General features: G+C 40.4%; 1 protein-coding gene across 1 annotated transcript in view; it reads left to right on the forward strand.

Annotated features, from left to right (window-relative positions):
• Positions 1–12,625, forward strand: part of LOC138267855 (collagen alpha-3(IX) chain-like) — a 173,734-nt gene that overhangs the window by 67,801 nt on the left and 93,308 nt on the right. Inside the window, exons 12-15 of the mRNA XM_069217080.1 lie at positions 4,524–4,577; positions 7,364–7,417; positions 7,535–7,588; positions 8,832–8,885. Coding sequence (XP_069073181.1) covers positions 4,524–4,577; positions 7,364–7,417; positions 7,535–7,588; positions 8,832–8,885 — 216 coding nt within the window. The remainder of the gene's footprint in view (positions 1–4,523; positions 4,578–7,363; positions 7,418–7,534; positions 7,589–8,831; positions 8,886–12,625) is intronic.

Raw genomic sequence — 12,625 nt, forward strand, 5'->3', positions numbered from 1 at the left:
GCATCAAAACCGATGCCTACCTCATGCAAACATTTTAAAATGATAGCATCAGAGACCGTACTGAAGGCAACAGGAAGATCAAGAAGGATTAGGGCAGCCAATGAGCCCTGATCAACAATGCTGCAAATATTCTCAGTAGCTGCCACTAGAGCTGTTTCTGTACTCTGGGCAGCCCTGAATTCTGATCGAGAGGGCTCCAGTAGGTTATTGTTTTCCAGAAAGGATGAGAATTGTATGATAACTATTTTTTTATGTTTTAACTGGGAAACTAAAATGGGAGCTCGGCCTGTATCTGGTCAAACCTTCAGGGTCTGTGTTGGGATGACTTTCGTGTAATTTCATACACTAAGAACATCTGCTGAGGTCAGTAAGAGGTTGAAAATGTTAGTGAGAACTGCGGCCAAGACATTAGGGCAGGCAGAGTAAATGTGATGAGGGCAAGGATCATCGAGGGAGCCAGAATTGATCACATGCATAGTGCTGTTGATGGCCTTAAGGTGCAGGGGTGTGAATTTCGAAAGCCTTGCTTTGTTGGTAGCATCTGAGGAAAGGTTTGCAAAAAGAAGGGAGCCCATAGGGGTGTTTAGTCTGGAATTGAGAATAGATGGTATTGATTTTACTTAAGAAGAATTTTGACAACTTGGAATAGAGCTCCTGGGAAGGTGAAACCGTTTGAACTCAAGCAGTGGGGACGGAAAAGTATTTAATAGCAGAAACAATTTCCTGAGCAGAGGTAAAACATTAGTCTATACAGTCAGTCAAGAGGTTGAGTCACATGGAGCAGTTATGTTTATTGATAGTTCATTCATGGCCCTATATAAATTGCACTCAAAACCTGAGTTTACACAGACACCGACAGTCCCGGCCACAGTACCAACAATATAAGATTAATATGCTGCACAAAAGATTACAGAGAAATAGCATCCTGGAAACATAAAAAACTCTAAGGGAGGTAGATTAAATAAAATATATGAAATGTGAAGAGGACAGCCCCCTCACTGGCATAGATTTCCTTATAGGTTTTATAGCCATTGCTGATAAATCAATCAGTGTTTTCTTTGAAAAGAAAATCAATATAGGCCCAATAAGGACACCTTTGAAAGTTAGTCTTTGGTTACTGCTAGGTCAGAGACCTGGAAGGGCCTCCACTGACCAACTGCATCTGTCCAGAAAGCGGTTATATCTAGTAAAGGAAATAAAAGTATGCTGAATATGCTCTGAACAAGTATACTGTGCCTCAAGCTCTTTCAATGCAACCATCGCCTGAGAGGAGGGGGAACCATGAATACTCCAAGAGGACAATCACCTCAACTAAAGAAGCTGGGAACTAGATTCAGAGAGAAGACCAGCCTAGAAAGGATTGCGATCAAGCAAGATCATGAGGGAAGAAGCAGCAATCACTCCGCCCATAGCACCCTATATAGCATACTGAACTGATGACTATTAGAACCCCAAAGTGGAGATGAGACGTACAGAACCACAGTGTCCAAATGTACAATGACGACCCTGGGAATCCTATGAGAACTAAAGACAACTCAGAGGCAAAGGTCAAACCAACACTGGATGCTCCTGCATAATGCTCAGAGAATAAGCTATCCACTGCCAGCCTATGAGAATTGGAATGCCCGGGGCCACCATAAACGTACAAACTCAGAAAAGTCCTGTGCCTCACCATAGATGGAAGTGAGTGGTATTGGTGGTCCAGACTTTTTTTTTATTTTAGCAAAAACAGCTCCCCTAATTTTTGTTTTCTCACTGACTGCTGGGAGTTTGCCCTGAGTGCTAGGCCCTGTTTTGGATTTTAGGGGTAGCTCACATTTAATCCTTCATAACCGTTTTTCTGCAAAAGACATCCACATCAAATATGTGTCCTTTTTTCCAAGATGCTGAGGTTTCAAAACTTACCTCGAGTTTGTAGATTCTCTTGGAGGGAACTGAAAACATTTACAAAATAGAGCAGAATTATGTATTTTGTGGGAACAAATGCTGTTTTCTTCTAAAAATGGCACCAACAAAATGTTTGTTGTGCTGGGATCACCAACTTCCCAGCTTCAGTTCTATAGAAAAGCATATACCACTATTTTTGCATTTTTCTCTGAGGTATTCCTTTTTTTTTTTTGTGGCTTCAGCGTACTTCTGGTGTTTGTGATGGAAACAAGTGTGGAACACATTGATAATACAGAAAAGCTATGCATTTCTAAAAAGTAGACACAATTCTAAATTAAGTGAGGAGTCATTTATATAAGTCCCTCAAGCATTTCCCAAAGAAACTAACTGTTAAACTAGAATAATAACGAAAATGCTTAGGAACAAAACAGCCATTTTGTGACAACGTTTTCATATGTACTTTCTTGTCACAATAGTCAATTTTCAAAATCAATATACCATTATGTCAAACAGATCCTTCTGGTCGCAATGACATATATGGTTATAGGTTCTCCAAAAACACATGATAATTAGAGACAAAAACTGAGCTGCACCTCACAATGATGGCTCATAGTGTACCGACTATACAGTAAGTCATGCAATAAAATAGAAAAAATTAAAATGTGTATGAAGGAAACCTATGTATGTCTGAAATATACAAAAGATACAGAGTTTAGGAGCAATGGTTATTTGTACACCTCTAAATTTGTAGATACCAGACTATCAAGTGATTCAAAGGACTTTTAGCTAAATATCTTGGGAACCACAAGACCCAGACATTAGAGGGAAGGACAGAGTGATGTGACTTGTGTGGTTATAACAGGTGTTTGTTATGCAGCCGACCTTGCAGACCTCAAACTTTGGCTAAAAACACAATTTTTCTGCACAGTTATGTGAGGGAAAGTTTTTTAATCGGTGGGGATCCACAAATGCCCTACCACCCACCATTCATACACATCTCCAGATAAAAGCAGTACCCCACTTGTCACGGCCTAGCACCTGTGACAATAAAGGGCCCAAAACGCAATATGAACAGATCAGATTTTTCCATTCAAACCATCCCCTTAGTTTAACAAATTGGTTAGCTGTGTGTTTTGGGTCTTAGCTGAGCCGGCACCCAGGGGACCCTACCAAACCCACACACTTATGAGAACTAGACACCGAGAGGAGTAAGGGTGCTGTGATTCAGGTGGATTACACAAAGTTACTTTTTACCCAGAAGCCCTTGCAAACCCGATTCTTTGATTTCATATAATCTCAAATGCTACTCTAAATGATTTTTCTGATTTTGTAAGCACAGTAGAAAGGAATGCTACATTCAGGATCAGGCGGGAGGCAGTGTTGGTAATGACCTGGAGTCAAGTGTTCACCCCAGCCGAGGATTTGTTTTGGCAAAATTACACATAATACCCATTTTCCACATTTATGCGGGCAAGAGTTTAGACTGGAGGCATCAAATGTTGTAAATTAAGCACTCACTATGTAGGAAATTCAAATATTTATGTATGATATTTTTGAGTGTTAACCGGCCAGATCAGGCATTGGAGCCCTAGCCCAATTATTCATACAATGATTTTCAAGTTCTCAATCACAAGCAGACAAAATGAGTAAAAAGAGCAATCAGAAGGCAAAATGCGTAGCTTGAGAAGCCAGTAGAGACTGAAGGGAAGTGAGTAAACATCAAGGTCCTGGAGTACCTGAGTGAAAGAGAGTGTTTATGAGAACTTCGGTTAGGAAATGCACAGGCATAACAAAGACTTCTCTGGGTAGAGCATAAGGAATGTATTAAGGTGTGGTTATGAAGGAATAATCGCGTCTGTGTTTGCAAGTTACGTTCTTAGCTCAGAACCTATTAGAGGCAAGTAAGCAAATCATTTATCTGAGAAACATAGCAAGACTGGTCAAACAATAGCGTAAAGCTAGAAAGCATAATTTAATGTTTCTTAGCTAGACATACTAACAAAGGTAAGTGCATGTTTGAATCCAGAGCTAGTCAGTATGGACTGCGCTAATGCTGTCAATCACTGAATTCAATCAATTGCGCGAATACATTATCCAGACAATCACAAAGCAGAGTTTCAGAGCAAGAGCAGAAACACATTTTGTAGGTACAGTATGACACAGTAAATGCATCAGACTGGCTGCCAAATGTATGTAGGCCGCCCATCCCATCACCATTTGCACCTACTGCAGAAATTCGTCCAATAGGTGGGATTTGCAAAAATCACATATTTAGAGTAAGGAGTATGTTTGTGGCCGTTCTTAGGCAGGCCTTTCTGAAAAAGTAGGAGAGAATTCACAGATCTGTACGTTTGCGAATATTCTTAATCCCTGATAGTTATTTTTTTTAACTGAGGAAAAGTACACAAAAATAGTCACGCCAATCAGAGTAAATACCTTTCCAGATTGAGAGCGAACAGGAATGGGGAGGGTGTGTGGGTCGGATAAAGTGTTTAACCGCAACAAAGCATATGTTTCATACGGAGAGACAAAAGCAGGAGTAAATATTTCCCTTCGAATGCATTGTACAAATTATATATGTATGTAATGCAGTCAGGATGGCCATGCTAAGCAATGTTGTCTGTATTTACTCCAAGGGTTACGTTGGACCGCCTGGAGAGAGGGGTGAAGAAGGAACTCCAGGAAATAAGGTAAAGGGACATTTTCGTTTGTAAAACGGTCTCATTCTACTTTTTTGGTTGTGCAAAAACGTTCTTCCAATATGATTTTGTATTTAAATTATTAATATTCAAAATGATATCGTATTCTACGGTGGTGCGAATAACCGATATTAATTGGAAACTCGTGACTAGGTTATAGGGAAAAATATAAAGCTTTCGTTGAAAAGCTGTCTTCAATTAAATACGCCTTGATTCCGATAAGCACAACTCAAAATGCTTAGAGTAAGCACAAATAGGTACACGTTGTGCTGTGATTTTCCAATTAAATGCACAATATATCTATACATCTGCCATTGTATGCTCGCCACCTACTGCAGTCACAAAAACTACATTGTTTCCTTAGTATTCTCTTCATCTTTGTGATATCAAAAGTCCTTCCCTTCAATTGGTCTTGGAATGGCAATACAATTCAATAAACTTTTAACTTAATTATGTGCCTTGGTTTCTATGCTTTGTGAGACACCCATTCCTTGTAATGAAGCGCTTTACTACTATCATCTTTTCATCTAGCTATATTGTGTTTATACAGAGCTAGTAGACCACAAGCTGCTAAGACACTGAAGCGAATGAGTCAGTTTTCAAGTTTCCCTCAAAGTGGAAATTATTGTAATTGAAGTAGATTCACATTGTATTTATGAGTACAGGAAAATGTACACACAGTAGTGTTCTTTCACATACTATTAAATGCCTCCCTATTAGGTAAAGTACAAAGAGGGCACCATCCTTTCTATTTATACTAATTGTACATATTTATTCCCTGAATTTTCCCATTTCACTCACAAATATGAATGTTTTGGACTTATCCATAGAGGCATATGGGAGTAAGCAAAAGAGTACTACATAAGGTGCACTTTAAGTACCGAAAATGAGGTTATGAATAGGCCCAGATATAGACACGAGTTCTTCGAAGAAGCAGAGACTAGGGCTTAAAAAGGACTTGCACTATGCTACTGACACCACCAAAAGAAGAGGGTTAGGCTGGGTAGCACAAAGAGCTTGGTGCCCAGGCTAAATGACCTTTTCTAACACTGGACAGGCCCCCATCTCTAGGGACCACTATGACAAGGACTCACTATCATCATTGCAGCCGATCAACATACCTTTCTGCAGATTTCAATTTCAGACAATTGTTTCCTATCCAGTTGCTCCTACTGCAGAGGTGCAGTTAGGGCCTGATTTTAAGTTTGAGGGACAGAGTAGTATCTGTCAGGAAGGCGGTCGCCGTTACCTTCAGCATCCCGATGGTACTCCATCTGTCAAATTTAAAGATCAGAGCAGTCATCTCTGTACTTTGATTGGAACTGCCGTCACAGCGGTTTCCTCAAGATACAAAGGTTTTGTGGACAGCCACCGACAGTATTGACAGCCGTCCACCAAACTTTAAACTTTTGTTTATTCCTCAGAAACAAACTCCTAAAGCGAGTGTTTGTTTCTAAAAAATGCTAATGAAGGTCAGACGCTTGGAGTTTTCTCCCAGCATTTGGGGCTCAATATTTTTTTCTGGTCCAAGTGATGAACAGAAAAAAAGGACATTACACAATCCATCATAAATAAGCGAGTAATTCCCTTTCTCCAATGCCCTTACTTCGTCTGGCTATTGGAATAAGCTTTCCACCAAAAGAGTCAATAGGGGCTCTGTTGACGAAATCTTAGGGTCTGCTCATTCCTAAATGAGGTGGGTGTGCAGAGAGTTTGGCAGACAGGGTATTCTGACCACTAAACTCTAAATCAGGCCCTTAGGGGGTCATCACGAGTCTGGACCACCAGACTCGCAGTGAAGGTCGGACCGCCGCACTCCAGGCGGTCCGACTACCACATTATGGCCCTATTGATCGGACCACCAGGGGAATACTGTCACTGCTGAGAACATGGTTTCTAATGGGCTGACGGCAGTCGGGGTTGTGCTTAGCCATGGCAGTGCTGAACTCAGCACCGCTGTGTTGATTCTAAACCCACTTACCCCAGGCCTTTCCATGGTGGTCACCACACCATGGAAAGGTTGGCGATAAGCCAGTGCTGGGGGTCCCACATTCAACGGTGCTAGGGTGCTACAGTATTGGCCTCGGCTCCCTTAAGAGAGCCAAGGCCATTACTGTAGCACTATTCCCACTGGTCAGCTTTGTGAAATGTCATAGTATAATGGTCCAGCCGGTCAGCCTGGCTGGAACATTGTGATACCACAGGGTAGGGGGATGCATCTGGCATGACGGTGGCGTCCTTCCTGTGGCTTTGGCGGTCTTATGGTGGGACTGCCAAAGTCGTAAAGAGTCCCATAGTCTCTTCAGTAGAAATAATGATTTCCTTAACGTACCTCCATGAATCCCTGATGTTTGCTGCCAATAAGGATTACAAATCAACATTGTCAAAGCTAATAAGTCTGGCTTGCATTTATAGTTACAAGGCAGACCTATTAGCTGTTGTGATGCGGCAGAAGAAATAAAAAGAGGAACATTTATGTTATTAAATTAAGTTATTTTGGTTGCTTTTTAAATGTTTTCAATAGATGCTACGAGAATGTATTTCACTATATTTTTCATATTCCACCACTGGCTACTGATTACATTTTATGTAGTACACACACTTCTGTTTCACCTTACCTACTCTGTCACATGGTTTAGGCACTTGCATGCTATTTACTTTTGTGAGGTCTGAGCTCATGCTTTCTCCCTACCACTGTGCATATACATAAGTGCTTACATGAACACATAAAGTGATGCAGGATCTGTGTGTAACCTGTGTTAATGTTTCTGTTCCAGGGTGACCCTGGTTTGTCTGGTCCTCGGGGGGAGCCTGGACTGAAAGGAGCAACAGTGAGTCATTTACAATTTCTGTCACTTGCTTTCAGTGCCCACAGTATAATGCTGACAACTCTGTGACTGTCCTTATTCGGGTGACTGACAGCTGTAATCTCTGACATTTATTTACAGGGAGATGTTGGCAGAGTTGGTAGCGATGGCTTAGATGGAGCGCCGGGTGAGAAGGTAGGTTCTTCATTTTTTATTAAATTTTTTCTTACCCCGGGATAAAAAGGTGATGGTAAATGGCAAAGGGCTGATGTTTAAAAAATAATCAAATTTTCAAGGAAAGGGCAACATATTTTGTACTAGGGAGCCAACAATTTTTGCTCAAGAGTCTAGTCCATATCACAGACCAATTTTTGCACCATGGCAAATAAACTAAATAGATTATGAAATAATTATTAAATAATTTTAAATGAGTCATAAAGATCTTAACAGAGGCATTTTAATCCAAGGTTAACCAGTAGAAAATCAAACTGACCTTACCGTACTTTTGCTTTTTATGTGATAAAACGTGAAATGGCCCTTGAACATAGGCGTCTAGTTCGTCTTGAAAATAAAGAAATGTATTTTCCTAGCTGTTGCTACATAGATAGTAACAATAGATCCAAATCAGTTTAAATCACATATTTTTCCTTCGGCAGCTACAACTATTTCCACTCCTTATTCCCGAATATTCCAAAATGATGTAAATGTTTCTGCACCAATGCTTTGTTTATGTGGTCAGGCCCAGGGTATAGGTGCAGCTGTGTTGTTTGATGGAGACAAATATGCTTGTAAAACAAAATGAAAAGAGGACAGGACATGAGTCGACAGAGTTACGAAATGGAGGTGAATAGACAGCTGTTCACCCCTTAGGAAGTGCCATAACGTTCTCTCAAGGTCATTCGAAACGAGGTGTTTTGGTGGCTCTACACAGGTTTAAAAATTGCAACATATCTTATGAACTTATTAGAATTGGATATAAGAGCTACATCTTCAAAAGCGGATGTCTCCTCTGACATATTCAGAGTGCCATCGACATCCGTGCAGGCTGATGTGCCACGTCCACTAAACTCTTGTTTTAGTTTTCAACTTTAAATAGAGCTGAAGTGCAATAAATGATAAAATTAAAGGGTATTATTTAAGGATCCCTTCTAGATTCGTACAGTGGTAGCAGTTAGAAATCTTTATAAAATGTAAGAAAGAGCAGATGTCTCATTTACCCAATGCATCAGGCAACACGTTGCTGACACAGAAGGCCAAACTCTTATTTGTGGTAGGGGCAGCAAAGGTCTCTGACACATGGTGCATGAGAAGACTTTAGTACACCTCACAGATCTATCAAGACGGGGCCTTTTTACTTGACTCTGCTTTGATATCGAGTAGTTTGCAAGTTCTATGAATTTGTGTTATTACCACCATGCTCTTTATTTGCTTTCTACAGGGCTCCCGAGGTCCTCAGGGACGAGATGGGCCCCAGGGAAGAAAAGGACAAAAGGTATTTTCTGCAGCATTTTTTAATTTTCTTTGTTCTTGTTTTATAATTTCCGTAAAGGGCAGGCAGATCCAGTAATGTATTCTGTAATATTTATCCTAATGTGGAGTGTGGTTTAAGTCGGAATCAGTCACAACAAGAATTTAGGCACGGTGAGGTAAAAGAGCGATTTAAAGTCCTTTTAATTTGTCATATCATCAAGTCAGCAGCATATCTGACGTTATTCACTAGCCCAGTCCAAGCTTTTACCAACCCATTAAAACATTCTACCGGTCCGTTTTACTGAATGTTATATTTCACTGAAACGGACAGCATTTAGCTACACGCCAGCCTCATTTAAAGAAAAAATCATAATAAAATACTTATATGTACACCACGGCTTAGAGCATGGGCCAATGGGTCAGTCCAGTTCAGCCATTGGTTCTTTACTCTGTGAGTGACACTATTTTGCTCTTGCACATTTGCGCATCATCTAGAACGTACCTCGCCTCCGTGCCAGGACTACTAGGCCTACATCTGCTTTCATTTAATGTTTTTTACATTATTTTTGCAATGAGTCATTTTTAAAAACTTTTTAAAACATATTCACGCCCCCTTTAGGCGGCAGCATCTTCACTTTATTTTCCTTTTAAACATGTAGGGCCTTATCCAGATTTTGGCGGATGGGTTACTCCGTTACAATGATGACAGATATCCAGTTCGCCGAAATATAAATCCCATTATTTCCTACGGGATTTATATTTCGACAGATGGGATATCTGTCTCCGTTGCGATGGAGTAAATCATCCACCAAAATCTGAATCAGGCCCTTAATGTCTACTATATATGATTAAAAAAACAAAACAAAAAAACAACTGCCATTATTGGCTTAATGTTTTATTGGTTAAGTGACAAGAAGATTCTATATCTAAAAACAATAAGTACACAAGCTCTACAACAATCATAGTTTCATTTTGCTTTTTTCCTTTCAGTTTAATATTCCGATCCTCTTTTTCTTAAAGGAAAAGATCAAGCTATTGTTATATGTTTACATTTTTGACATACCACCCTTTACACCACAGGTATTGCTCCCTGGGGTTTTAATCTGCTGGTATAAGTATAGCTACATCCCATTGCAGCAGGTTACACTGCTTTTATTTGACAGTGTGGTCCCAAAAAGGTTTTTGCAGACAAGGAAAATAACCGTGCTCTTCAGTCAGATACTGTTTTTGTAAGCCTCTAACACCTTGTGTTTGGTCAAGTATGGGTTTAACCCTTGAATTGGTGCATTAATTTACATGGTTGATAAAACATACCTGAAGGCCAATGGAGCTTCAAAGAACACATGAAAGAAAGAGCAGTCAAGACACCTGGGGAAGGGGATCTCTAATACACGACACCCAAAGAAATGCTTACTTATAGTCTAACCACTCAACAGCCTCCCAAAGTATCATCTAACTGCATTGTCTTTTATATTTATTCATCTTCACACTTAATTTTGCAGCTACAAAAAGTATTGCTATTGCTGAACCCAACGCTTTCTGGAAAATCTACTTCTGACAATGGCCAGACCTAGCTTAAGTTGTGAACTTGGAATGTGCAGTTTTCTGTGTGGATCATAGAACCCTATGTGGTCCGCTCATTGTGGTTATCAGCCATTTTCTGGATGGACAGGAGTCTCCTTGAAAGTCCTTCAGAAAACTTTCAGTAAGAAAGTTCCTCTGACCTAAACTTGTCTAGATGAAGACAAGAACGAGTGATAAAAATGCCATGTTTGTAATATAGCTGCAGTCTTGATAGCAGAGCTGAGCAAGACCGTGAATGCGTTTATTAATAATAGTGATTGTTTTTATGGGGAACATTAGTGGATGATTGCCATGACTAGTCTTAATTTTCCATTTGAACCCCTGTTTTATGAGAGCAATTGTGTCAGATACTGGAAAAGATAGAAGACTGAACTATTGAGATCAGGAACAAAGAGCAGTGGAGTGATGTGTAGTGAATACACTGGTGATAAAACATCCTGCTCAACCGAGAGTTGTCTGACAGAACCTAAACTTATGTTGTACACTCAGAAACATTGTGAGAACCTTTCTTGTCAACTCGAGGTAATCCTCTTCACTTGAGTATATAAGACTCTCAGTCTTATCCATACAAGAGAAGAGGTACTTGGGTGGAGGAAAGAACAAAATCAATGCCCAGCAGTTAAAGAACATGGAAAATTGGCTATTTTTAATGTTTATTCACTAAGTACTAAATAGTAATCCTAAATAGTAAGAATCCATTTACTTGAAGCCAGCAAAACATCAAAGGAGCCAAATGCAATATAATAATAGGTAACCTGGAAATAATGTTTTAGGCATAAAGTCTATAATACATGTTTGTTATAAACGTCCTTGGAGTGTATGGTGCTTAAGATATGTTCACTAAAAAGCTTGATGCCCTAGTTGCTGATTTGGCATACATTGAGCAAATTGAGTACATGCCAATAGCCCAGGGTTTGAGGTTGCCGCTTGCAAAATATGTGTCACGTTCGGGTTTCATACAGCTCAGAATGAGGGATAAAATAGTAATAATACATATTAGTCCCCATTATGATGTGGCTAAACTCCTATGTACGCTATGTGCCCATACAATTTGCTCCACGTTTTACATGATGAAAATTGTGTGGCCAAAAACTGCAAAACTGTGTGTGGGCAAATGTGTGGGCAAAAACTAGTATGACCACTGGCACTGTGTACAGTTTACACTTGCATTATTATCCCGAATGAAGTTTTCTGCCGACCAGAGTATGAGTGCCAAAGTGTGGCATAAGGCTTCAGAAGGCCAAGGAGGTGGGCAGAGCCAAACAAACTGATTGAGAAAGAGGTTTGGTCATGCTGAGAAAAGATACCTTCACATTTTGTGTATTTTTGTCAAGCACATTTCTTTTGTGGGCTTAGAAAAGAACTTGAAGTTATTGACGTGGGAGTGTCTCATGAAGTCCAAGTGCACATGTCTTGAGCAAAGACGGTACCTTCATTATGCACTTACAGGTCTTGATGAGGCAACTTCTCATGTTTTCATAGATTTGTTTCTGATTCAAATTAACCAAGATCCCAGGGTACATGAAACTACCTTAAGGTTGGATTAGGAGGCAATGGGCATCGCTGGAGTTCAGTGTCAATGCTTACCTGGCTGTCAAACAACAGATAAGTGGATTTTTCCAACACCAGAATTGATAAGCTAAGCAGCAGCAGGATTTACCTTAGGTTCCTCGCCAGTATATACAGCATCCATGGAAGATCTCACTTTTATCTGACTAGTGTTGTCACATCTTCTTCCATAAAAGGAGTAGTTTACCACAAAAGTGCCAATCACAGCTTATTCAGGCCTGCTATATGGCTTCCCTGCATGGTGTACGGTTGTACTGCCATGCCCTAAGCTCCCAAGTGTTAGTATATGGTATGCTGTTTTTTATTTATTTTGGCCCCAACCTCATGCCAATCTAGTGTGTGGGGGAAGCCTAGACCCCTCCCTGGACACGAGAGAGGTCCTGTGATGTGGTGGGGCGCACCAAGCACACCCTGATTTCACTGACAGTAGACCACAGTCCTTGTCGTGGGTTTAGTATGTAGAGCAGTGGTGGTACCACACCATGTTTTGTGAAACCGTAGTTTGACCTGACGAGGAGTCTGTCAGCTACCTTTCCAGCATGTGCATTGGTTCATGGTGCTCCGTGAACACACCTTGATCTACTGCAGGTCTTCAGAAACACAGAGAGG

The sequence above is a fragment of the Pleurodeles waltl genome, chromosome 2_1 (genome assembly GCF_031143425.1).
Source record: "Pleurodeles waltl isolate 20211129_DDA chromosome 2_1, aPleWal1.hap1.20221129, whole genome shotgun sequence".
Taxonomy (NCBI): Eukaryota; Metazoa; Chordata; class Amphibia; order Caudata; family Salamandridae; genus Pleurodeles; species Pleurodeles waltl.